This window comes from Labeo rohita, chromosome 6 (genome assembly GCF_022985175.1).
Source record: "Labeo rohita strain BAU-BD-2019 chromosome 6, IGBB_LRoh.1.0, whole genome shotgun sequence".
Taxonomy (NCBI): Eukaryota; Metazoa; Chordata; class Actinopteri; order Cypriniformes; family Cyprinidae; genus Labeo; species Labeo rohita.
Window position 1 is genome coordinate 18,606,545 of NC_066874.1, and position 27,973 is coordinate 18,634,517.

General features: G+C 34.2%; 1 protein-coding gene and 1 long non-coding RNA gene across 3 annotated transcripts in view; one reads left to right on the forward strand and one right to left on the reverse strand.

Annotated features, from left to right (window-relative positions):
• The window catches only part of usp13 (ubiquitin specific peptidase 13), a 38,451-nt gene extending 11,320 nt beyond the window's left edge, over window positions 1-27,131 (forward strand). The window contains exons 6-21 of one of the 2 annotated variants that reach the window (XM_051112121.1): window positions 742-926; window positions 1,092-1,186; window positions 1,768-1,958; window positions 3,251-3,322; window positions 3,567-3,660; window positions 4,355-4,477; window positions 8,213-8,366; window positions 8,620-8,794; window positions 9,941-10,029; window positions 10,523-10,645; window positions 11,111-11,137; window positions 11,341-11,484; window positions 16,692-16,858; window positions 20,398-20,590; window positions 20,722-20,806; window positions 22,830-27,131. In XM_051112121.1, coding sequence (XP_050968078.1) covers window positions 742-926; window positions 1,092-1,186; window positions 1,768-1,958; window positions 3,251-3,322; window positions 3,567-3,660; window positions 4,355-4,477; window positions 8,213-8,366; window positions 8,620-8,794; window positions 9,941-10,029; window positions 10,523-10,645; window positions 11,111-11,137; window positions 11,341-11,484; window positions 16,692-16,858; window positions 20,398-20,590; window positions 20,722-20,806; window positions 22,830-22,926 — 2,014 coding nt within the window. In that variant the 3' untranslated portion in view covers window positions 22,927-27,131. Of the gene's footprint in view, window positions 1-741; window positions 927-1,091; window positions 1,187-1,767; window positions 1,959-3,250; window positions 3,323-3,566; window positions 3,661-4,351; window positions 4,478-8,212; window positions 8,367-8,619; window positions 8,795-9,940; window positions 10,030-10,522; window positions 10,646-11,110; window positions 11,138-11,340; window positions 11,485-16,691; window positions 16,859-20,397; window positions 20,591-20,721; window positions 20,807-22,829 lie in introns of both variants that reach the window. The other variant, XM_051112120.1, reaches the window with a different exon arrangement.
• Window positions 4,487-13,434, reverse strand: LOC127166667 (uncharacterized). Its single transcript, XR_007827926.1, has 4 exons — window positions 13,331-13,434; window positions 11,330-11,424; window positions 10,541-10,630; window positions 4,487-4,995 (listed from the first exon to the last, which is right to left on the reverse strand). It is a non-coding gene; the product is annotated as an uncharacterized LOC127166667 (long non-coding RNA).
• Window positions 27,132-27,973: the final 842 nt, after the last annotated feature.

Consider the following 27,973-nt stretch of genomic DNA (forward strand, 5'->3'; position numbering starts at 1 on the left):
GGTAAGATACTTTCATGTTTCCCACAAGACAAAACAAGTTAAATTTACCCTGATCTTCAAATTCAAAAAGTTTTCACCCCCTGGCTCTTAATGCATTGTTTTTCCTTCTGGAGTTGTCCTCAGTGTGAAAAGATGGATCTTAAAATCACACAGTCATTGTTGGAAAGGATTCAAATACACAAAAATGCTGAAAAACCAAAGAATTTGTGGGACCTGAAGGATTTTTCTGAAGAACAGCGGACAGTTTAACTGTTCAGGACAAACGAGGGACTCATGAACAACTATCACTTTAAAAAAAAACAAACAGCTGTGGATCATTCAGTATTAAGAATCAAGCGTATGTAAACTTTTGAACAGGGTCATTTTTATGAAATGTGGACTATATGTAAATGTCTTTTATGTAAAAAATCTTATTCAGATCAGTACTAAATAAAAAACAAGAGTTTCTCATTTTTATTTACGTGTTTGTAAGTTTTTCATCTAACATTTACATTTTATATTTCCATTTCATTTCAGTTACCGAAAACAGTGGCCAAATATGGGCTGCTTGATTGGTCTAGATGATATACTGATATGTTTGAACTGGTTTCTGTCTTGGTCTACACAATAAGATTACATTATATAGTCTGTGGATTATAGAGTAACAAAGCCACTTTGAAGACACCTGCATTACCTGAATTGAAATATGAGGAGTTCCTTTCCTGCCTGTTTGTGTCTTCAATATGGTTTATGTCCTATTAGTGGCTGGAAGTGCGCCAAGTGTGAAATGAGAGAGAACCTGTGGCTAAACCTGACGGATGGCTCTGTCCTCTGTGGGAAGTGGTTCTTTGATGGGAGTGGAGGGAACGGACATGCCCTTGAGCACTACAAAGAAACCAACTTCCCCCTAGCAGTTAAACTCGACACAATCACCCCAGATGGAGCAGGTAATGTGTCAGACAGAATTTCAGGGAATATGTTGGCACACATATATAACACACACAGAAAATTCAAGCTCTAACATAATTTAGACAAAAAAAAATGATCGTTTTCATTGTTTATGGATTTTATACGGTATTACGGGTGTTTCAATTCCTGTCTCTCTTTTGCAGATGTTTACTCTTTTGATGAAGAAGAAGCAGTGCTTGATCCTCATATATCAGAACATTTGTTACACTTTGGAATAGATATGCTGCAAATGCAAAGGGTATGTTTTTCTGTTTATTTTTCTGTCATTAATTACTCACCCTCATGTCGTTCCAAACCCGTAGGACCTTTGATCATCTTCGGACACAAGGTAGTAAGGACATGGTGAAAATTGTTTGTGTGACATATGTGGTTCAAATGTAATTTTATGAAGCTACAAGAATACTTTTTGTGTGCAAAGAAAACAAAAATAATGACTTTATTCAACAATTTCTTCTCTTCTGTGTCAGTAACGAGAGTACCATGACTATTCTTGAAAAGTATTCTGGTAGCTTCATAAAATGAAGGTTGAACCTCTGATGTCATATGGAGGACTTTAAGGATGTCCTTACTACATTTTTGGGCCTTGAACATGGTAGTTGCATTGCTGTCTATGCAGGGTCAGAAACCTCCTGGATTTAATTAAAAATATCTAATTTGTATTCCGAAGATGAACGAAGGTCTTATGGGTTTGGAACGATGCGGTGGTGAGCACCTAATTGTGACAGAATTTTCATTTTTGGGTGAACTATCCCTTTAAGCAAAAACAAGCAACACTGCCTCCTTCCAATCATGTTAAATGTCTATGTCCATCCCTCACAGACAGAGAATGGCCATCATACAGACAACCACGCGCAGCCTCGTGTAAGCGACTGGGAAGTGATTCAGGAGGCCGGTCTAAAGCTAAAGCCTGTCTATGGCTCAGGATATACGGGCATCAAAAACCTGGGCAACAGCTGCTACCTGAGCACCACTATGCAAGTTCTTTTCAGTATTCCAGAGTTCCAGAGAGCGTAAGTACCTTAAAGCCTTCGGTGGTCCAACATGTTCTACATCCTTGTTTACATTCTTCTACCATTGTCTTAAAGTCAAAGGGTTTGAACGCTATCACACTGTAGAAGTGACATTTCTGGCCATTCAAGATGAGTTTATTTCTTCATCAGTACAGGTTTGGAGAAATTAAGCATTACATGATTTGCTCACCAAAGGATCCTCTGCAGTGAATGGGTGCCATCAGATTGAGTCCAAACAGTTGATAAAAACACTGCAATAATCCACAAGTAATCCACATGACTCTAGTCCATCAATCAACATCTTGTGAAGTGAAAAGCTGCATGTTTGTAATAAACAAAGTCATCATTAGGATGCTTTTAGCTTCAAACCATTGCTTTAAGCAAAAATATGAGTCCTTCATAATATTAGATATTATAATATTACTTTCAATAATAGTACTTTCTCCAGTGATATTTCTCCAAGTCATCTTGCCTGAATCAGGAGAGAAATATGCACAGACCAAGCACCATTTATAAGCAAAAGCAGTGCAAAACAGTTCTAAACAAATATGTCAGTGGATTTTGATGTGGGAGGACAACAGGGGATGGATGTTTTCATTGAAGGAACTTAGGAAGCGCTATTATGGATTATGGACTCGTAGTTTGGTCAAAAGTTACGTTTTTTAAATATAAAACGTCTTAATGTTGGATTTGTTTTCTACAAGCTTTTCACTTCACAAGATGTAAATTTAATGACTGGAATCGTGTTTTTATCAGCTCTTTGAGCTCTCATTCTGACGGCACCTATTCACCGCAGATGATCCATTGGTGAGCGAGTAATGTAATGCTAAATGTCTCCAAATATGTTAAGATGAAGAAACAAACTCATCTAAATCTTGGATGGCCTGAGGTTTTCAATAAGGCTGACCATCTGGACAACTTTAAAGATGATTTTCTCAATATTTTGATATTTTGCACCCTCAGTTTCCAGATTTTCAAATCTCAGCTAAATACTGTCCTATCCTACAAACCATACATCAGTTTATTTATGTATAAAATATGAACTTTTATTTTGAATTTTGAATCACGATTAATTGTTTTGAAGTCCTAATTTTCACATTTTAATTTATGGGAAGACTGTTCCTTTAATTATGTCTTCTCACACACTTCTCATGCCTTTTTCTTTTGTATGTTAATGATTTTATTTCAGCGTCATATTTAAAGCATCTAGCCAGGGTCTTTACTCACTGACGTCAATATGTAGATGTGACAATAAGAAATGATTGCTTTTCTTTCCAATATTTATTCTGCAGGTATGTTGGGAACCTACAGAGAATATTTGACTACTCACCCCTTGATCCAACTCAGGATTTCAACACACAAATGTAGGTGTTTTTTTTGTCATGAAGTGTTAACATCATGTTACATTTATCTTGTTTTTTCTGAATTTTAAATTACGTCAAATTCTTGTATAATATAATGGCAATGCAGTATTAGTACAGGTTGCGTAACTGTATTAGTACAGTTTGACAGGTGCATTTTCCTAAAAAATTTTCCTGCACTTTTCTGAATGGTGTCATTTTGACATGGCATCTAAATTGGAATGTTTGTTTTTTTCTACCTTTTAAGGGCAAAACTCGGTCATGGACTTCTCTCAGGCCAGTACTCAAAACCTCCAATGAAATCAGAACTTATTGAACAGGTGATGAAAGAAGACTACAAGGTATTTGACTTGGTCTGTCTTGTTGATATTTGGCTCGATTAGGTCCACATAACTCTGTTTACACTTTTTTTGCCTTAGTTGTCAGACCAGTACCCATGGTGCCTAGTTACTTATTTGAGACAACCTTAAGGTACATTCATACTGACAATTATTTGCAATAACCGGAGGTCATTCAGTGGCAAATTGAGGCACCAACAACAAACAAGATTGTAAAACAAAGTTGAACAGAGTTGAATTTTATGCAAATGAGCAGCAACGCAATGCAACAACTACCAGTGAGATTGCAGACATGAATGTGCCTTTGGTGTGCTTGTTTGGCTTACTAACTAATCTGTTGTTGTGTGTGTGTGTGTGTGTGTGTGTATGTTTTTTTTTTTTTTATTAAATATTATTATAAATAACTAAAATATAGTCATTTGGAGGTCCACTGAATTTCTACAGAATTGTAAATATGCTTCCAAGATAATATAAATTATTCCTTGCTCAAAGAAACATGCGCTTTATTTTATGTATTTGTTATGAAACAAAAAAATGCTGCTTGCCATTTTCCTAAAGTTCAGGTATGTGGCCTTTTAAGAGTGTTGAAGAATGTCATGCTGCAATCCAACTTTCTTAATAGGTTTTGTGATGGCATTTTAAAGTGCATTTGGTGACCCTGAGCCTAGATGTATCATGTTGTTCTCTTCGGTAGCAGCAGCAAAGAGGGATTTCACCTAAGATGTTCAAAGCACTGGTCAGCAAAGGACACCCAGAGTTCTCTTCAAACCGACAACAAGATGCTCACGAATTCCTTCTGCACTTTATTAACCTGGTGGAGGTACGAATGTGCTTTTCTCTCATGTGCTTCTTTTTGGAAAACACAATATTTTTGATGTTATAAATGACTTTCATTTCTTAGAAAAAGAGCAGTTTGGCATTAGACATTTTTCTAGAGAGCTCAGTTTGTAAATTCGGTTTTTGGACCGATACAGGTTGAGTCAGGTCTGACAGAGTTTTCATTTAGGTGAACTATCCCATTTGCAGTCTTGTTTTATTTAAAAAAAATGATTTCAGAGAATCAAGTGTTTCTAGGGTTTGAAATTGGAATTTCCTGGAATTTCCCCAGACGTGTTTGTAGACTTTGAGTCTTGTCAGCAGGCTCTAGTTTCAGGAGACACATTCAACTGCACTCTCTACCCCTCTGTTGGCAGACACACACTTCAAGTGACTTTCTCAACTAAGTTAAAATTAGATACCCCTATCGGTTACACAGGGCTGATAATGCTTCCTGTTACCCTCCCCACTTGGTCCGTGTCCAGAACGAAAGCCGTTGCCTTCCCTGACACTTTTCCGTGACTGAAAAACAAACAACAGTAGGAGTCGCACTGTCAGACATTTAGATAGTGAGATATTCTACGTCAACAAGAAATTGAATTCCCAGCCCATTTTACGTCTACTTCTCTTCTACAATGTGACATACTTTAGAATTGATTGCATCGTGCAAAATGGCTTCTATATGACAGGTGGCTGGAAAATATAAGTGCTTGGTGACATCAGCTAAAAAGGAAAGTCGATTTAGAGGGTTATCAGGTTATTAAGAAGCATAAACACTAATAGTAATTTGCTGTTGGAATTAGAATTGCCAGTTTCCTGAGTTATAAGCAACATTGATGATTGGTGATGTGACAAAGTTGAGCAGAATTCAACTTTACATAAAAAAAGCTTTTGAAAGACGTGACCAAGGCTGCATTTGTTTGAAAAACAGTAATGTTTTCAAATGAAATTCATTCCTGTAATGCAAAGATGAACTTTCAGCAGCCTGATCCTTCAGAAATCATTCTAATATGCTGATTTGGTTCTTAAGAAACATTTCTTCTTATTATTAATGTTGACAACAGTTGAGCTGCTTGATATTTTTGTGGAAACTATGGTTTTGTTTTTTTAAGATTATTTGATGAATAGAAAGTAAAAAGGCATTTAGATATCTTCCATTATAATTGTCTTTACTGTAACTTAACAAAACTATTATTAGTGTCTTTAAAAAATCTTGACACCAAACTTTCGAATGGTAGAGTAAGTAGTAACATGATGTAGCAACTACCAATGGGAGTGCTGGCAATGATCGCCCACCTAATATAGTTAGATACAGAGGTCGAGTAGGAACGCCTACTAGTGACCAAGTGAACAAAGACTCAGTGCACATTTTTAATATTTAACTAACATGGACAGATGAATTGTTCACAATAGAACAAATCATTCTCAGTAGATATCTGATAGAATCATTCACAATAGAGAAAATCAAAAGAGTTTATGTGAAGCTTTCCAAATTTGGATATATAGTTGATTTTGAAGTGATCTAATCTTTGCTGACATTTGCTTGTTTCTGACAGTACACATAAACCAGTTGGGGTCAACCTCATAAAACCAAGACAGAGCTATAGACTCTTGAAATGTTTGGTACTCAGAAATGTTGACTGGTTTATTTGTAGCTGCCCTCAGCTGTGCCTTGTGTGAAATAGCATAAGGCCTCTGAACAGTGAGGGGACCTTACAGTGCGTTTCTACATCCTCAGCAGGTTTGTTCTTTGCTCAGTGGTCTCTGGTATCTCAGACTTGATAGAGGACGGCTGGTATATTTCTGTATGGCCTCAGAATAGCGAAACTGCCGTAGGATGACCTCGTTGATCTTAATTTTGGACTAATCTTGTACTATCCATTAAGATGCCTGAATTTAAATAGAAAGTTGATTTATTTACCATTTGTTTTGTAGAACTATTAATTAAATGACTGTTATTGTGTTTTATGATCATGATGTGGCTTTTTAGAGAGACAGTCCCCAAAAATGAAAATTCTGTCATTATTTACTCTCCCGTTTGGCCTTCAAAACCTGCATGACTTTGTTTGTTCTGTGGAACATCAAATATATATTGAAAAATATTGGTAACCAAACAGTTTCAGTTCTCAATGACTTAGTATATGAACAAAAAATACTATGGGAACTGGCATCAATCTTCAAAATAGCTTTTTTTAATGTTCTGCTGAGGAAAGAAATGCATACAGGTTTGGAATGACCAAAGGGTGAATAAATAATTACATCATTTTTATTTTTGGGTGGACTATCCATTTAATATATTCAGTGCTCTCCATCTTTGCAAGTTCTTAGTGCTGCAAAAGAATTTTTTATGGGCTTTTGCGTGTTATGTATGGGAAAAATAGACTGGAAGGTTAAGGAGAAAAGGCGAATAGGAACAGGTCAGATCAAATCTGTTTTCCATTAGCAGAACAGCTCTTACAGTTGAGGTCAAAAGTTTACATACACCTTGCAGATTCTGCAAAATGTTAATTATTTTACCAAAATAAGGGGATCATACAAAATGCATGTTATTTTTTATTTAGTACTGACCTGAATAACATATTTCACAAAAAAATGTTTACATATAGTCCACAAGAGAAAATAATAGTTTAATTTATAAAAATGACCCTGTTCAAAAGTTTACATACACTTGGTTCTGTGTTGTTACCTGAATGATTCCCATTCCTGTGTTTTTTTTGTTTAGTGTTAGTTGTTTGTGAGTCCCTTGTTTGACCTAAACAGTTAAACTGCCCGCTGTTCTTCAGAAAAATCCTACAGGTCCCACAAATTCTTTAATTTTTTAGCATTTCTGTGTATTTGAACCCTTTCCAACAATGACTGTATGTTTTGAGATCCATCTTTTCACACTGAGGACAACTGAGGGACTCATATGCAACTATTACAGAAGGTTCAAACACTCACTGAGCTCCAGAAAGAAACACAATGCATTAAGAACCAAGGGGTGAAAATTTTTTTTAATTTGAAGATCAGGGTAAATTGAACTTATTTTGTCTTCTGGGAAACATGTAAGTATCTTCTGTAGCTTCTGTAGGGCAGTACTAAATTAAAAAAATATAATATTTAGGCAAAATAAGAAAAATGTACACATCTTCATTCTGTTCAAAAGTTTTCAGGCTCTTAATGCATTGTGTTTCCTTCTGAAGCATCAGTGAGCATTTGAACCTTGTGTAAAAGTTGCATATGAGTCCCTCAGTTTTCCTCAGTGTGAAAAGATGGATCTCAAAATCATACAGTCATTGTTGGAAAGGGTTCAAATACACAAAAATGATAAAAAAAAACCAAAGAATTTGTGGGACCTAAAGGACTTTTCTGAAGAACAGCAGGCAGTTTAACTGTTCAGGATAAACTAGAGACTCGTGATCAACTTCCATTAAACAAAAAAAACAAAACAAAAAAAAAAAACAGCTGTGGATCATTCAGGTAACAACACAATATTAAGAACCAAGTATATGTAAAATTTTGAACGGGGTAATTTTAATACGATTTTTAACTTACTTTCCCTTGTGGACTGTGTACACGTCTTTTTTTGTGAATATAAAAGACGTATATGTGATATATATATATATAAACATTTTGCATATTCTGCAAGGTGTGTGTAAACTTTTGACCTCAACTGTAAAATATGCAGTGTTATGCACTGTGCCACAGCTCCAACAGAAGAGAACTTTCTATAGGTGATATTGTGTTTTGCCATTTCCAGAGGAACAGTTCAGGCTCAGAGAACCCCAGCGATGTGTTCCGCTTCTTGGTTGAGGAGCGAGTGCAGTGCTGTCAGACACAGAAGGTGCGATACACACAGCGAGTGGACTACCTTATGCAGCTTCCTGTACCCTTAGAGGCTGCCAGCAACAGAGGTAATACCTTCTACAACTGAGTTAAACATTGCTCCTGCACCACAAATAGTTTAACTGTGTAGTTATTACATGTAAATAGCTATTTCTACATGACCTAACTAAAAATTGATGAAAGTTAATGTAGTTAGGTGATTCGGTTATAATACTTTTTTTATTTATTTATTTTAGTTTAAAGCTAACTATAAACAAGCTATTGTGCAGGAAGACGGTGTTAATGGTGTTTCAGTTGCGTATGGTTTTGTCGTTTGTACAGAGGAGCTAATAACATATGAGAGTAAGCGGAAGGAAGCCGAGGAGAACATGCGGCCCCCTCCAGAGCCCGTGAGAGCCCGAATCCCCTTCACTGCCTGTCTGCAAGCCTTCACAGAGCCTGAGAATGTTCCAGACTTCTGGAGCTCTGCACTGCAAGCCAAGTCAGCTGGAGTGAAGTAAGCAAGATTCTGGGTTTGAGACCTTCGAAGGACATGCAACACATTCCCCAAAGTTTAGAGAATATCATGGGGTTTATATTGATAACAATCATTTTATGTTTTTTATTATATAGATATACACTGACGTTCAAAAGTTTGGGATCAGTAAGATTTTTAATGTTTCTTAAAGTTTCTTATGCTCATCAATTCTGTATCTATTTGATCAAGAATACAGGAAAAAAATAATTTTGTGAAATATTATTGCAATTTAAATAAACAGTTTTCTATTTTAATATACTTCAAAGTATAATTTATTCCTGTGAAGTAAAATGAAGTTTTCAGCATCATTACGCTAGTCCTCAGTGTCACATGATCCTTCGGAAATCTAATATTCTAATATGCTGATTTATAATCAGTTTTAGAAACAGTTGTGCTGCTAAATTTTTTTTGGGACCTAGATACTTTTCAGAATTCTTTGATAAATAAAAAGTTAAAAAAGAAATGTGTTTATTCAAAATAGAAATTTTGTTTTACAGTATACACTACAATTCAAACGCCTGTTGTCGGAAAATGTTTTTCTTTCTTTTTTAAGATTAATACTTTTATTCAGCAAGGATGTGTTAAATGTTTAAAAAGATAGTTAGAAAAGATTTATATTTTGAATAAATGCTGTTCGATTTTAAGAATCAAAGACAAGTATCACAGGTTCCAAAAAGATATTAAGCAGCACATTAGATAAAAAACCAGCATATTAGAATGATTTCTGAAAGATCATGTAACACTGACAACTGGTGTAATGGCTGATGAAAATTCAGCGCTGCATCACAGAAATAAATTATATTTTAAAGCATATTAAAATAAGAAACCAATATTGGAAATTGCATTTCTATATAATATAATATTTCATAATATTACAGTTTTTTCCTGCATGTATTTATTAAACAAATAAATACAGCCTGTATGAGCATAGGAGACTCCAACCTATGAAGTTTTGAACTACTGTATTAGCTAATGATTTGTTATGCATTATAAAATGTTTTTTAACAATAATGAAAGTTATAATAAAGTGTATATCTTTTTATAAAAGTCTGGATGGGAAGGTCTTTGAGTCTACACAGGTTGAAAACCTCAGCTATAAATAATTCTATCTTTCTCTCTCCTCAGGACTTCTCGTTTCGCATCCTTCCCCGAGTACATGGTCGTCCAAATGAAGAAGTTCACATTTGGGGTTGATTGGGTGCCCAAAAAGTTAGGTGTGTAATTTTAAGTGCTTTTAGTTTGATGTTGTGTATTAGATTTCTGACAAAAGTTTGCAAAGCATATACAAAATGATTCTCTGTACCTCCAGCTCCTGTCAAAGCAGATTTACTGATATGTCATGTTCTTGTTTGTCATCTGCATCTGCCTATCACATGCTCTCTTGTGCAATTCAGACATCACATGTCATGCATGTTGAGCAATGCAGCACGATTGCTGGCCTCAAAAGACTATCAGTTTGCAAGGTGTTATGTTTACTCAGCAGAGCTTTTCCCTTGTCCAGCAGAGGGTACTGTAACACTGTCTTTTTACATAAGAAATTTTTGGAATCAAAGACTGGTACTGTGGTCAGCAAAATGTTGGCAGGGTTTTTAGAAAGGAATAATCCCCAGGATCTGCTCTGAAAGTCTATTCTGAGTGTATCAATGTACAGTACATGACTTTTTGGAATCTGTATTATTTCCTTCAACGTCTTTTTATGTGCTACAGATGTTTCTGTAGACGTACCTGATTTCCTGGACTTGAATCGCCTTCGGGCCACAGGGCTACAGGCTGGAGAAGAGGAACTGCCAGACCTTACACCTCCCATTGTCATTCCTGAAGACACCAGAGGTGAGAACCATTAGACTATCATTCAAAAGGGTTTTTTATAGAAATTAATTTATTCAGGAAGCATGAATTGAATGGATTTCAAATAAATGCTTTCTATTCAATCTTCAGAACGCTGAAATAATGTATCATGGTTTTCATAAAAAAAAACTGTTTTCAAAATTGATAATACCAAAAAGTTTCTTGAGCACCAAAGTGGCATATTAGAATGATTTCTGAAGGATCGTAAAGGATCAACTTTGCCGTAAGAATAAATTGCATCTTAAAAACATTAAAACTGAAAACGTAAGAAACTTATTTTAAAAAACAACAAAAATTTTATAGTCAATGTTGTACTGTTTTTTGCCATTGTTCAGAATGATGAAAATATTATATAGTGAAATATTATGAAAACAGCACAGCAGTAAAATTGGATATTTAGCATTCTGCTTTGCTTTTGTACTGACTATGTCTTGTTTTTGCATTCAGACAGTACAACAAACAACTCTTTGGAATGTAAGTACCACTTCGATTGTAAATTTCCAAAATTACAAAATACTTTTACAATTGTACATGCACTCCAAGATAACATATTTGATGAACAATATTAAAAGTCTTGTAAAATGGTTACTTTTTCTTTTGAACTAGAGTGTATTTATTGTTAGCTAAGGGCTGCTGATGTTGATTTGAAGCCACTATTCTCTTTACCTGTTCCCCAGCTCCAGAAATAGATGAATCATCCGTGATGCAGCTGGCAGAGATGGGTTTCCCTCTGGAAGCCTGTCGGAAGGCAGTGTACTACACTGGGAATATGGGGGCAGAGATGGCCTTTAACTGGATAATAGCACACATGGAAGAGCCAGGTAGGACCTTGTATCTTGACTGAACTGACATGTTTTGAACAAAAGGCATATCCCCTGTGTCTTTTGCTTGTTCTCTATAAAAGCATTACTTAAAATAATAATAGTAGCAATATGATATTATAGCAAATAGCACATGATATACATTAATTATAGTTTAAAATATGCAGCTGGGGTTGTATTAAACTTCTTGTTTGTTCTAATGGCTCTGGTCACATAGTTTGGTAATCAATGGGAAAACACTCAAGTGTCTGCCATTTTAGCTCCATTGGCTAAAAGGTTATAGCCATTTTGTTGGAAGTGAAGTGTGAGGGAAAGTCTAATTGAGCAGAAGACACTGTCACCTAATTACATGCTGCCTCGAAAGGAACACTTTCATTGTAGACATTTTAGACATTTAACTCAGATGAACTTACTGTCATTTGCATATTAGCCATCTAGTTGACATTCTTTCAAAAACTCAAGCACCGTTTCACAATAGTATTTAACAAGTGATTCTCAGCTGGTTTTGCTTTTGGCCTCATGGGAAATCAAATGGTGAATCAACATAAAATCAAAACCTGTTCAGAATACAAAAGTACGTAAATTCAAACGTTGAAAATAAATATTACTGTATGAAGTGCGTAAGTTGAACAATATGCAAAAATTGTCATAAGTGGGCTGAATTAGTGTTTACTCACTTTTACAAAAGCGCTGGTTCCAGTTCCATAACAATTTTTTCTATTAATTTTTCCCATAGGGATTCTTAAAGGGGTCATCGGATGCCCATTTTCCACAAGTTGATATGATTCTTTAGGGTCTTAATGAAAAGTCTATAATATACTTTGGTTAAAAATTCTCAATGGTTGTGTAAAACAACACCCTTTTTGCCTTGCCAAAATCAGCTCTGCAAAAATCATCCCATTCTGAGGGATTGTTCCTTTAAATACAAATGAGCTCTGCTCACCCCGCCCCTCTCTTCTCTCTGTGGAGTGACGAGCCTGTTTACTTTAGCCGCATATAGCTGCTAAACTTGCTAACTAGTACATTATTAGGAAAGGTGATCGCAAAGATTCATAAAACCCTTATACTCACTTCTGCTGTAAGTGAAGCTGGATCATGAATGATTGGCGCGATATATTGACCGATATATGTAGATCAGGAGGTGCATTTCCTTCACAAACAAACGTAATCTACTGCATCTTCAGCAGCTCAGATGTCGGGAGTAAATGACGACCGCTACGTTAATTATTACATCCAGCAACACAACACCTCAATCGCTTGTGAATGTGAATCATAATATTACAAACTCATTTAAAGGAGAAGTTCAGTTCCGGAACAAGATAATTTACTCACCCCCCGTTATCTAAGATGTTCATGTCTTTCTTCAGTTGTAAAGAAATTCTGTTTTTTTGAGGCAAACATTTTAGGATTTTTCTCCATATTGTGGACTTCAGTGGTGCCCATGAGAATTGGTAGAATCATTTTGCAGCATCATGGGTAATGCAGTTTTTCACCAGGGATGTAAAACAATGTAATTTTTAGCTGCTGATTATTTTAGAACATAATTTGGAATAATGCAGACTGGTGGCTTTAACAAAATCATTTATCATAGAATAACAACATCAGTGTTTGCAGTTGGTCTGTCTTTAAAAGTTTTTATCTTATAGTGTTCTGAAATGAGGAGGCAAAGTCCTCAAAGTAAATATTAGTCTGTAAATATTGGTCACAGACACAGAGATGTAATCAAAATTTCACCAAGCTGATATACTTGCTAAAAAACTCCCACAGATCATGTTTTTGTGCTATTTTTAGTCTTATTTTGATGTAACAAAGTGGTTACGTGCAAGTATTTGAGTTGTTTACTTACTTTTTTAAATGAGACTTTCCATTAATGCCATTATATTGTTAATTCCGACTGATTCGTGAACGTGGAACGGACACGAACACAAGAGGCGGGATCTATCACATGAACCAGTCACAGCCGAACATAACCAGTCATATCCAGTCATATTGCAATGGAGGCATTGCCTCCTCTCATTTGACTTTCTCCCATTAATTCTCAATTACCCCCCACCAAACTCACTGTATGATTTAGGGGGTCTGTTAAAACTCAGTGGGCTCAGGGGAGGCGAGAGATAACTTTACCTGCTGGTGTTGCTGTTGCATGTTTTTTTTTTAAGAAAAACTAATGATTTATACACTTTTTAATATTACATTATGTACTATTGGTGTTGTTTTTGTTTTTGTACTACATATTTTTTCTCATCCAATATTTTGAGGAAGCACTGCCACCCTTGCCGCTTTTGAGAAAACGCCCCTTGTTTTAAAAGCATAACCAACAGCATAAGTTTGATGGAACGAGTACTGTGCCAAATATTGAATTTGCTTGTCTTTATAGTTTTATAATTGAATCTTTATAGTTGAATTTCAATGTTTCAGGTTTTGCAGTTAGAAAAGATATGTATTATCCTTACTATATTTACCCTCACCTGTATTTAATGTAAATCTGGGTCATAACCATGTCCATGTGAAGTATCTGCCTAATTAGTCTAGTTTCTACCAAGATGAAAGATATTTTTTTCAGAACAGACCTATGACCTATGATGATATACATACCGTTTGCTTAAAGCAAACATAGATTTTAACTGTCATCTATGCTGCGTTCAGGATAATAAACCACGAAAATCTGGTGTGCTTTGTGAAGCTCATTATCTAGGTTCTGGCCACAGGGGAATATTTTATGTTGGAGCTTGTCACTTAGCTAGGCTATAAGATAAATACATGTGACGTAAAGACTTGCGTATTTTCAATGATGGGGAAAGATTCATGCCAAAGTCATTAATCCAGATGTAATTTAGATGTAAAGTGCTTTATATTATTGGACTCAAAATGTTCTAGCTGAGCATATTCAGGGCTGTATTTCAAGTCTCTTGCTAGTCACCCTTGTTTATCATTGTGCTTCTGGCTAGTAAACACAGTCCTCACAGTTGAACGTCACCTGTGAGCTGGGAATTCTGTTCTCCTCACTTTCCTGCCCCAGTTAAGCAGCCACCTGAGATCACAAACAGACTCAGACATACACACGAGCAGAGTCTCAAGCGGTCCAAACCCCATTAGCTTCGCATCTCCTAGACTCGTGCGGCTTACGTCTGCTCCACAGCTACAGCTGGGCCTGTTCCTATATAGATGCTCCTGACAGTGGTTATTAATATAGTGTGCAATATACACAGATTTATTTTAGACTTACCTTAATTCTTCAGTACTGTGAAGGTGATATATGGCTAGTCTAAGGAAAGTTGAAATCTTAACTTTTTACAAAAAAAGTTACAATATTTTGATCTGCTCTGCCTTACGTATAGTCTACAAAAGAAAATAATAATTACATTTATAAAAATGACCCTGTTCAAAAGTTTACAAAAGGTTGTGGTAGTTGTTCATGAGTCCCTTGCTTGTCCTTAACAGTTAAACTGCCCACTGTTCTTCAGAAAAATCCTTCAGGTCCCACAAATTCTTTGTTTTTTCAGCATTTTTGTGTATTTGAACCCTTTCCAACAATGATGGTATGATTTTGAGATCCATCTTTTCACACTGAGGACAACTGAGGGGCTTAAATGCAATTATTACAGAAGGTTCAAATGCTCACTGATGATCCAGAAGGAAAAAACGATGCATTAAGAGCTGGGTGTGTAAACTTTTGAACAGAATGAAGATGTGTAAATTTTTCTTATTTTGCCTAAATATTGTATTTTTTCCATTAAGTACTGTCCTTCAGAAGCTACAGAAGATACTTTCATGTTTCCCAGAAGACAAATTAAATTTACCCTGATCTTCAAATTCAAAAAGTTTTCATCCCCCAGCTCTTAGTGCATCACTTTTTCCTTCTGGAGCATCAGTGAGCCTTTGAACCTTCTGTAATAGTTGCATAAGAGTCCCTCAGTTGTCCTCAGTGTGAAAAGATGGATCTCAAAATCATACAGTCCTTGTTGTTAAGGGTTCAAATACACAAAAATGCAGAAAAGCCAAAGAATTTGTGGGACCTTAAGGAATTTTCTGTAGAACGGCAGGCAGTTTAATTTCAGGACAAACAAGGGACTCATGAATAACTATCACTAAACAAAACACAGCTGTGGATCATCCAGGTAACAACACTGTTTTAAGAATCAAGCGTATGTAAACTTTTAAACAGTCATTTTTAAAAATTCAACTATTTTCCCTTGTGGACTATATGTAAACGTCTTATTCAGGTCAGTACTAAATTAAAAAAAAACATGTATTTTGTATGATCCTTCTTTTTTTTGGTAAAATAACTAACATTTTGCAGATTGTACAAGGTGTATGTTAACTTTTGACCTCAGCAGTATGTACATTGAAGTCATGCTGTGTTGTGATTCTACAGTATATCAAGTCTGTTTTTATGCATGCTGCACAGAAGCGCCTTTAATGCTAATTATAATGTTTGTTCATATAAGACTGAGGTTGGTCAGTTTGTAGTTGCTAGCGGTCAAACATGCTGGTGTCATAAAGTGCTTTTTTCTGTGTGAGCACAGCATTTGATCTTGAACATTAAAGGATTAGTTACAGACTACAGGGAATGGATTACATGGCTCATGTTCATTTGAATTTCCGGTTTATCTGTGTAATCTCAATAGAGCAGTGCGTGTGATATTTTCATCCTCTCTGCACATTTGGTGAATAAATCCACACACTAGACTGATATTTTGGATGTATAATACCTCATAATGTACTTCCATGTACTATTGGTGTTGTCTGTTTGATATTTTAAAGGGTTAGCTCACCCAAAAATTTTAATTCTGTCATTAATTTCTCATGCTCATATCATTCCAAATCCCTAAGACCTTTGTTCATCTTCAGAACACAAATTAAGATTTTTTTGATGATATCCGAGAGCTATTGGATGACACCGCATCGCAACTAGCATGTTCAAGGCCCAAAAAGGTAAGGACATCGTTAAAATAGTCCATGTGACACCAGTGGTTCAACCCTAATTTTATAATGCTACAAGAATACAGTTGTGCACAAAGACAGAGCCAGAAATATCTTAATTTGCGTTCCGAAGACGAAGGAAAGTCTTACGGGTTTGGAACGTCATGACAGTGAGTAATTAATGACCGAATTTCATTTTTGGGTGAACTATCCTTTTAAATGAAGTAACATTATGTGTGTGACAAAAAACTTAACTCTCACATCTCTTTTGAAACCAACTATAGATTTTGCTGAGCCTCTGGCGATTCCCACTTACATGGAACCAGACCTGCCCAGCCCCAGCCTCCCAACTACCAGTGCGCTGGACAACCAACCTCCTGAAGAGAGCATCTCCATCCTCACATCCATGGGCTTCCCCAGACATCACACAATCCAAGCTCTCAAAGCCACAGTGAGTGTCCTGCCTCATCTGCTTCACACAGAGTGGCTCGAAAACTTTTTTTGGACACTTAAAAATGTTCAAATGTCATTGTGTTATGATAAACTACACTTGCTTTACTCTTCTAGGACACCTGCATGAACCTTAGTGGAACTGACTACATCCACTAAAAAAAGATGGCTAGATTTAAAAAATGGATCAAGATTGTTCCAATAAAAAGTTCTAGTGTCATTTGTTTGCAGATTACACATTTTGGTACAGTTGAGGTCAAAAGTTTACACCCCCTTTTAGAATCATGAAAATGTTATTTTGCTAAAATAAGAGGTATCATACAAAATACATGTTATTGTTTATTTAGTACAGACCTGAATAAGATATTTCACATAAAAGATGTTAACATATAGTCCACAAGAGAAAATAATAGTTGAATTTATAAAAATGACCTGGTTCAAAAGTTTACATCCCCTTGATTCCTATCACTGCGTTGTTACCTGAATGATCCACAGCTGTGGTTGCTTGTTTAGTGATAGTTGTTCATGAGTCCCTTGTTTGTCCTGAACAGTTCAACTGCCCGCTGTTCTTCAGAAAAATCCTTCAGGTCCCACAAAGTCTTTTGTGTTTCAGCATTTTTGTGGATTTGAACCCTTTCCAACAATGACTGAATGATTTTGAGATCCATCTTTTCACACTGAGGACACCTGAGGGACTCGTGTACAACTATTACAGAAGGTCCAAGCACTCCCTGTGCCCCAGAAGGAAAAAATTATGCTTTGATAGCCAGGGGGTGAAATTTGAATTTGAATATCAGGGTAAATTTAACTTATTTTGTCTTCTGGGGAACATGCAACTATCTTCTGTAGCCTCTGAAGGGCAGTACCAAATGAAAAAAATGTGATATTTAGGCAAAATAAGAAAAATGTACACATCTCCATTCTGTTCAAAAGTTTTCACCCCCGGCTCATAATGCTTGGGTTTTAATAAATAGGTTTTCGTTCTGAAGCATCAGTGAGTGTTTGAACCTTCTGTAATAGTTGCATATGAGCCCCTTTAGTTGTCCTCAGTGTGAATGGATGGATCTCGAAAATCATACAGTCATTGTTGGAAAGGGTTTAAATACACAAAAATGCTGAAAAACCAAAGACTTTGTGGGACCTGAAGGATTTTTCTGAAGAAGAGCAGGCAGTTTAACTGTTCAGGACAAACAAGGGACTCATGAACAACTATCACTAAACAAACAAACAAAAAAAATACAGCTATGGATCATTCAGGTAAAACACAGTATTAAGAATCAAGGGGATGTGAACTTTTGAACTGAGTATTTTTTATAAATTCAACTATTATTTTCTCTTGTGGACTGTATGTAAACATATGTGAAATATCTTATTCAGGTCAGTAATAAACAATTACATGCATTTTGTATAATCCCTCTTATTTTAGTAAAATAATGTTTTTAATGATTCTGAAAGGGAGATGTAAACTTTTAGACCAACTGTATGTAGGATGTTTATGTTTTGCTTGCTGCTAATTGTTTGAGATTCTTAGACTGGAATATAATTATCATACTGTCACGTACACAGATGCAAAAACATGTTCCAGCATGTCAGGATCAGTTTTGTCACTTGTTGCTCATCAACCAAGCATGTGAGATCGGAGAAGCCATCTCTTCTGCTGAACTACTTGACTAACCTTCACATTCCCTTAATGGATTGAAAGTTACTCAGACAATATTGACTTGGTAACTAAATGTTTGCTGAAAGTACATTTTGGGTTTTCTTGTTTTGTTGAGTGTGTGTGTGCATTTATTTCAAAGAAATGTATAGTTTTATTTACCAAGCGCTCTTTAAACTGATTATGTTAAAACATTTACAATGTTAAAAAAGATTATATTCTTTTGAACTTTCTATTTATCCTAAAAAATGTGCCTGACTAGAGTAATAACTGGCATTGCCATCAAAGGAATAAATTACGTTTTAAAATATATGAAAAGATATTTTTAAATATTACTGTCAAATAAATGCAATAAGTGAACACAAGACATCTTTCATAAACATCTTTAAAAAAGTACATTTTGTATAGTTGTGCATGAGTAGCTCCATTACACTACCAGTCAAAGGTTTTTGAACAGTATGATTTTTAATGTTTTTTAAAGAAGTCTCTTCTGCTCACTAAGCCTGCATTTATTTGATCCAAATACAGTAAAAAAAAACTGTAAAATTTTGAAATATTTTTACCATTTAAAATAACTGTTTTATCTCAGAATATATTTTAAAATGTAATTTAATCAAGGATAAATTTTCAGCATCATTACTCCAGTTACATGATCCTTCAGAAATCATTCTAATTTGCTGTTCAGAAAACATTTATTATTATTATTATGGTAAAAAAAGCTGAGATTTTTTTTCAGGTTTCTTTAATGAGTAGAACGTTCAGAAGAACAGCATTTATCTAAAATAGAAATCTTTTGTAACACAACAAATATCTTTATCATCACTTTTAATCAATTTATAGCATCCTTGCTAAATAAAAGTATTAATTTCTGTCATTTCTTTCCCCCCAAAAAACAAGAATCCCAAAAAAAAATTACTCAACTGTTTTAAATATTGATAATAATAATAATAATAAATTAGAAGAATAATAGAATAATAATTATTTCTGAATGATGGTGTGACACTAAAGACTGGAGTAATGATGCTGAAAATGTAGCTTTGATCACAGAAATAAATTACATTTTAAAATATATTAAAATAGAAAACAGTTATTTTAAATAGTAAAAATATTTCAAAATGTTCCAGTTTTTGCTGTACTTTGGATCAAATAAATGCAGGATTGGTGAGCAGAAAAAAACATTCAAAATCTTACTGTTCAAAAACATTTGACTGGTAGTGTATTTTTATATTTTAGCTTTCAGTTCTATTTTAATGAACTGTATAACCTAGTCTAACGTCTCAGATCTTCTTGTCCCATGAAGCTCTAGTTGAGTGTTTAAACATTATTCCTTCATAGTAGGACCTGCTTGTTCTTAAATATTTCTCTTTGTGTTTTAGACATTGTGATGGTGTTTTTCATGTCTGTGCATGTGTGTGTGTGTGTGTAAAAATAGGCTCTCAAGCAGCCAATAATAGCGCAGTAACAAGTGGACGTCTTCAACCTACGTCGTTCACATTTGTCCAGGAAAAGATGAGGGCGTCAGGCCACATTTGCTTTCAGTGCTGGCATTTGCAGTGAATCACGGCGCTATTTCAGATTAGTGCCTATGCCTAAATGAATCTTTTGACCACGCTAGAATGACCTCAGTTAAATGAAGGACTTTCGACTAGTCTGAGCAATTTAAAAATGGCTCTTTGCCTGAGGATATAATTTTGGTGTTCAGTGTTTTCTTGTGAAATTAAAGCTTGCCGTGTTTTTTGTCCAGTTCGGCTGTTAGTAACTTACAAAAACTGCTCTGTGTAGTTACAGCTTCTGTTCTCAAGTGATGAGAGTATTTTGTCAATGAATGAACAATGAGTTACAATATCATGAGGTCACATTTTCTGCTTCTTGTCTGTCTACAGAACAACAACTTGGAGCGCGCGCTTGACTGGATATTCACACACCCAGACTGTGAGGATGAGAGCGAGGCTATGTCAGACACGGCAGACACGGAGCCGAACGATAACAGCTTCTCGAACGCCAATGCCCACAGTGACTCCTCGCTGTCTCCAGATCAGGACCTGTCCAGCCCACGTGTCAGAGACGGACCTGGGCGTAAGTGCTTACAGAATACTGAGTGGATATAACAAACAGCAGTCAACACATACTGAGGATTACACTGTCTGCATACATTGCTGGTTTGATGTTTCAACGCTGATGTTGTTTTTTTTTTTTCTTTCTCAAAGGTTACGAACTGTTTGCCTTCATCAGTCACATGGGAGCATCCACAATGTCTGGTCATTATGTGTGTCATATCAAAAAGGAGGGCAGGTATGCTGATTATAATGTGTTATTCATTTACAAATTTTCACTTTGTGGATTACAATCAGACTGATTGTAGATGGACTGATTGCAGAGAGTATCGTTTGTTGTCGGCAAGCACAAAATCGTTGTAATTCAGATGATGTATAACATAAGAAAATACAAAAAAATAAATTCTTAGAAAGTCAAAGAGCATACATTTTTAAAAAACATTTATAAATAATAAAATGACAAAATAAGTATAATAAATTTAATTGTTTTAAAAATATATAGCAAAAACACATTTTGAATAAAAAAGTATAACTGTTTCAAAAAAACAAAACAAAAATACATTATACATACATATATATATATATATATAAAATGTTATATATTTTGTATTGTTTGTATTGTAGAAATGTTTACATTTTACATTGTACAATTATATTATATATTGTATGTACAGTATATTTGTATATATCATTTTTTCATATTTTATATCATTTACATTCATACATAAATTAAAAATGTTTCAAATTACAAATTTAATTTGAATAAAAAAATGTATTCTTGGAAATTGAATGAGTTTTTTAAAAATGTTTTAAACGTTTATAAACGTTAAAATGATTTAAACATTTTTTTTAAAAACTGTTTCACACAACTTTTGTTTAAAAAATTGTAAAAAACAAAAATTATATATTATATATATACATATATATATATACACACACACACACACATACACATTTTTTTATTTTATGATTATATTAGATATTGTATGTACAGTATATTTATGTGTTATTACATTTTCATATTTTATATATTTTATATTTACATTCATAAATAAAAAAAGTACAAATGTTTAAAATTAAAATTACACAATTAAATTGTAAAAATTAGTTACATTTTAAAATTATTAATATAAAATAAAACATGTATTTAATTTTATTAATTTTAATACATTTTATTAAAATAATTTAAAATACAAAAATATTTAACATTTGAATTACTAAAAATGATTTAGACATCATTTTATAATTCTAATTACATTTATAAAAATGTAATTATTAAAGAAAAAAATGTAATTGAAAAAAATTATGAATAACTATAAATGTAAATGTGTGCACACATACACACACAACACACACAAACACATATATATCCTAAACTATAATTACATTCATAGATAAAATTAAACATTTTTCGAATTACAAAATTAAATGTAATTATAAGAAAGTGAACGAGTATAAATGATTTTGAAACATTTATAAATGTTAAAATGATCAAGATAATAAAACTATATGTAGTTCAATATATATATATATATATATATAAAACAATTTTTCAAAAAAAAAGTCTTTCCCATAACTTTCACATATATATTTTGTTTAAAAAAGTGTAAATTTTCCTATTTTATATTTACTTTCATTAATAAAAAGTATAAATGTTTAAAATTACAAAATTAAAATTTTAAAATGATAAATATAAAATATAAATTGTACATTATATTATTAGACAAATACATTTATAAATACATTTATAAATGGTAAAATTATTTAAAAGATAAAAATATTTAACATTTGAATTATTACAAAAACATAATGATTTTGACATTTTATAATTGTATATTTTTTATATGAAAATGTAATTATAAGGGGGAAAATTAAACGGAAAAAAGATGTAATGAATAACTATAAAATCTGAGAGTGCATATATATGTGTGTGTGTGTATATGAAGAGTTCAGATGCAAAAGCCTCTAAATCCATCTGACAGTTTTCTTTAAAATTAGCATTTCTTTCTGCCTACTTTGTATAGGTTTCTGTGTAAGTACTGGTACTTCTGATTGGGCTGGGGCTGGAATTTAGTGAGTTTGAAGTAAAATTATTTGATGGACGTATAATATGTGTCAGGAGCATTGACTTAGTATCATCTAATTTTTGACTGAATTGGCTTTTAGCTGGTTTTGCATCTGAACTCTTCATATATATATATATATATATATATATAACTCAAACTCAGATGTCTTTTTTCTTCCCTACTTTACTTCCCTAGATGGCTGATTTACAATGACCACAAAGTATGTTTGTCAGAGAGGCCCCCTAAAGACTTGGGCTACATGTACTTTTACCGGCGCCTGTCAAGCTGCTAGATCTGGACCTTCACAACATTATGCACAGCCGTTAGGCCAGAGAGGTGTGTGGGGCACCACTGATACTGCTGGAAACTAGGGAAGCATTTACATCTATGAGATGGAGAGAGGATCTCTCAATCCCTGCCAAGAACCGCACAGACGCTCATACCACAAGAACGCTCCAGCAAGGAAACCAATGTGTGTCATCCATCTGAGTTCTGTTTATTTGTTCGTCTCGTGTCTGCTTTAAAGGTACAGTGGGGTGCGTGCAATTTTAGGTATGCAGATTATTTTCCTAATATATTCTCAAATTATTTGTTATATTTCTCTTTGAATACTTTAAGCTCCTGTGCCAGTATTTTCAAAATATAATGTGTGCCTGCAATTACAAATGTTTTACTGCCGAATGTACTCACTGTAGATCATTTCATATCCTTTGGGTTTTACAGTTGTTCAACAACAAAACATCTGTCAGAACGGATTTCAAATAGAGATCATGTTAAGTGGATTTAACGGGAGCTGCAATCGATCCAAAACATAATGTGATTATTTCACAAAAACGTGTTTTTTGAATCATGCCCATGCAGGAAAGTGTCAGCAGGCATGTTTATTGAAATACTGGACTGTGGATGTTGTTTGGTAGGTCGTTGTTTACTGTTAGATATATATTCTAGCATTCAGATTGATCCATATACTGTATGTGGCACCATCAACTAATTCTTAAAGGAATAGGTCACCCAAAAATAAACATTTTCTGGACATTGACTCACTCTCAGGCCGTCCAAGATGTAGACGAGTTTGTTTCTTCATTAGAACAGATTTGAAGAAATTTATCACATCTCTTGCTCACCAAAGGATCCTCTGCAGTAAATGGGTGCCGTCAGAATGAGAGTTCACCAAACAGCTGATAAAAACATCACAATAATTCACAAATAATCCACACAACTCTAGTCCATCAAATTACATCTTGTGAAATGAAATAGAAACTCATTCTGACGGCACCCATTCACTGCAGGGGATGCTAAGTATTTCCAAATCTGTCTTGATGAAAAAAACAAACTCATCTACATCTTAGATGGCCTGAGGGTGAGTCAATTTTAATTTTTAGGTGAACTGTTCCTTTAATGGAGGTTTATTCAGCCCAGCAGCAAAAGTTTGTTCAGTTTCCATACCTTTAGGCAAAAGTATTGAGCCCGTTTTCGCAACTGAATAAAACATTTAAAAAGGTGATTGCTACTTTAAATCTCACAATTCTGACTTTTTATCTCAGAATTGCGTGATATAAGCAATTCCGACCTTTTTCTCAGAATTGTGAGATATAAACTCGCAATTCTGACTTTATTTCTTAGAACTGCAACTTTATATCTCACAATCTGACTTTAACACACAATTGCGAGTTTATATTTCACAGTTCTGAGAAAAAAAGTCAGATATATAAATATATCTTGCAATTCTGGCTATTTCTCACAATTGTGTATATAAAATAATTCTGAGAAAAAAGTCAGACTCTTTCAGTCACTTTATGACTCACAATTGCGAGATATAGTCACAATTCTGACTTTTTTTCTCAGAATTACTTGATATAAACACAATTGTGAGAAATAGCCATAATTGCAAGATCAAAACTCGCAATTGACTGATATGTTCTCAGAATTGACTTTTGCTACTTTTGATACACACTTGCAATTCTGACTTTTACTCAGAATTGTGAGATATAAACTCGCAATTGCATGTTATAAAGTCAGATTGTGAGATATAAAGTCGCAACTGTGAGTTATAAAGTCAGAATTACGAGATATATTCACAGATCTGACTTTCCCAGAACTGCTTGATATGAACTCACAATTGCCAGAAATAAAGTCAGAATTGCAGGATTAACTGATATGTTCTTAGAATTGTGAGTTTGTATTCTGACTTGATAACTTGTAATTGCGCTATAAATTAATAGTTGTGATATATAAACTCAATTCTGAGAGAAAAAGTCAGATTGGCGAGTTTATATTTTGCAATTCTAACTTAATTTCTCAGAATTGAGTTTATATCTCACAATTATGACTTTATAACACGTAATTGCGACTTTATATCTCACAATTCTGAGAAAAAAGTCAGAACTGCATCTTTATATCTCAGAATTGAGTTTATATCTCACAATTGTGACTATAACACTCACAATTCTGACTTTTTTCTCAGAATTGTGAGATATAAACTCGCAATTGCATGTTATAAAGTCAGATTGTGAAATATAAAGTCACAACTGTGAGTTATAAAGTCAGAATCATGAGATATATTCACAGTTCTGACTTTCTTAGAACCGCTTGATATGAACTCACAATTGCCAGAAATAAAGTCAGAATGCCAGGAAAAACTTGCGATTAACTGATATGTTCTTAGAATTGTGAGTTTGTATCTAACAATTCGGACTTGATAATTCGTGATTGCGCTATAAATTCACAGTTGCGATATATAAACTCAATTCTGAGAGAAAAAGTCAGAATTGCAAAATATAAACTCGCAATTCTGACTTTTTCTCTCAGAATTGAGTTTATATATCACAGTTGTGACTTTATAACATGGAATTGCGAGTTTATATCTCAATTCTGAGAAAAAAGTCAGAATTACGACTTTATATCTCAGAATTGAGTTTATATCTCAATTGTGACTATAACATGCTCACGTGAGATATAAACTCACAATTCTGACTTTTTTCTCAGAATTGTGAGATATAAACTCGCAATTGCGTGTTAAAAAGTCACAATTGCGAGATATAAACGCTCAATTTTGAGATATAAACTCTATTCTTATTTCTCAGAATTGCGACTTTATTTCTCAGAATTGCGACTTTATAACACAATTTTGAAATTATATCTCACAATTCTGAAAAAAAAAGTCAGAATTGCGAGATGTAAATTCGGAAATAAAGTCAGAATTGTGAGATAAAAATTCACGATTACTTTTTAAAATATTTTATTCATGGCGGAAATAGTGAACTTGTACTTTTTATGTTTTTTCATATTCAAGAACATCAAGCCTCATTTATTGGCATGGCTTAAAGAATACTTCATTTGTACAATATTATCACATTTATGATAGCTTTCAGTCAGTCTGTGATAGCTGACTAAAAAATGCAGCGATATCACATATTCATGCAATGTTCAAGTGCTTTACTTTGATCCTGTCTTTTGCAGTTTAAAGACTGGAAAAGACCGTTTCAATGATTTCCAGTCTCAAAGAATGTAAAATGATTTTTATCCCTTACCTAAGCAATATGTGATGACATACCACATATAGAGGCGAATTATATGCAGTGTCATGCATAGAACTATCTCAGATACATGTATGTACTGGTGCTCAGTGTTACCAAATCTCAAGCTCTCAAGCTTTACGACATATCTGACAAACTTGGCTCTGCCTCCATCACCCTTTACCAATTTCAAACCTTAGACATCTAATTTATTTGCTGAAAAAGCACATCATTAACAAACAAACCCCGAATGTAATGTGTTTCGTTACGCCATGAGCCTCAGTCTGAATGTTAGTGCTGAATTCAGATTTGATATTCATTGTTTTACGACATTATATCACTCAGGCTGAGGTGGGGCCTGTTCATCTCGATTTAGTTCAACTGGATGTTGCACATTCTGTTGTAGATTGTACTGTCATGTTTATTTCTGTCATGCACTACCTGTTATGTTGGGAGTTCAGTGTCTTTCTTATCCATCTGAGGTTCTCTCACTCTTTCTCTCCTTCTCTTTCTTATTTTGAATGAATGTTCATACCTATTTCCTCTTGCTTTTCTTTCTCTTTTTTTCTTTCCAACCTTTTTGTCTCTATATTGGGTGTGAAAGTGGCTGCTTTTACCCCACCTTTCTCAAACATGCCTTGATTTATTTTTTTCAGTATGTGCACTAAAATTCAGAGGTTAGTCAGTTGACATTTTGCAATATATTATTGATCTTTAGCGGGTTCTGTTTTTCATGGAACTCTGAAGGTCAAGTGGTACGTTTTTATTGTTGATCTCTTTTTTTTTGCAAAAAAGTGTGCCAATTCTGTAGTTACCATACAATCTTGCCCACTTGTTTGTTATAAGTTTTTTTTTAATGGATTTTCTGATCCATATATTGTTTAGAAACACAAACATGGCAAATGTGGGAATCCTCATTCGAAATCTGTTCAAACATACTTGTGACTCATGTTTGGATTGTTCAATAAAATCCACAATTGTTTCTTTGTGCCATTTCATGTTTGGTGATGCCAAAATGGCAATGGGAGATTTCAGGCGTGAAACCATTTGTTTTTGAGCTGAATGCAACAACCAGCAACAATCAGGCATACAAACTCTATTCCAATATTTTATTTTAAAAGATAACTTTTGTATATGCATCTGTCTTTTAAATATTGGGCCAGAGTTAATAAAGCCTACGGCAAACATTCAGAAGGTTTGCATGTACAAATTCAGAAACGCAGCTCTGAATGATGCATAACATATATATTTGAGTATCTAATTCTAAAGGCTTTAGTAAATCTGGCTATTGCAATAGTAATATAAGTGACTAATAAGAAGGTCTTGTTGAGATTATTCACTGCATTGCAAAAACTGCTTGTTTGTAGATATTTTACAGTTTATATGCCATATTCTTCAGATCAATATATATTTTGAAATGCAAAATATTGTGATTACAGTAATATATAAGTCATAGAAATGAGGGGTATAGATTAAAATAGGCATGTCAAGGTCATGCATATAAATAAATCTACAGCATTCAAAAATAAGTATATTCGGCATGCGATCATACATCAGGAGTACTTCTGGAGCATGAATTCATCTAGACAATCACACCTGAGATTGTACAAAGTTCTAGAAAAGGGGAGGTTTGGCCTCAGGCATGAGAGAGGATCTACAGTATCTACTGTAACATTCAGCTACAAATCACAAGCCTGTTCTAACTGTATCGATGAGCATATACAGGACTTTCCAAATAGATTCAGATACAGAATAATAAAATAAATACATAGAGCAGTAATTAAATAAATATAGTAACAATTAATAAATTAATAACACTTTAGA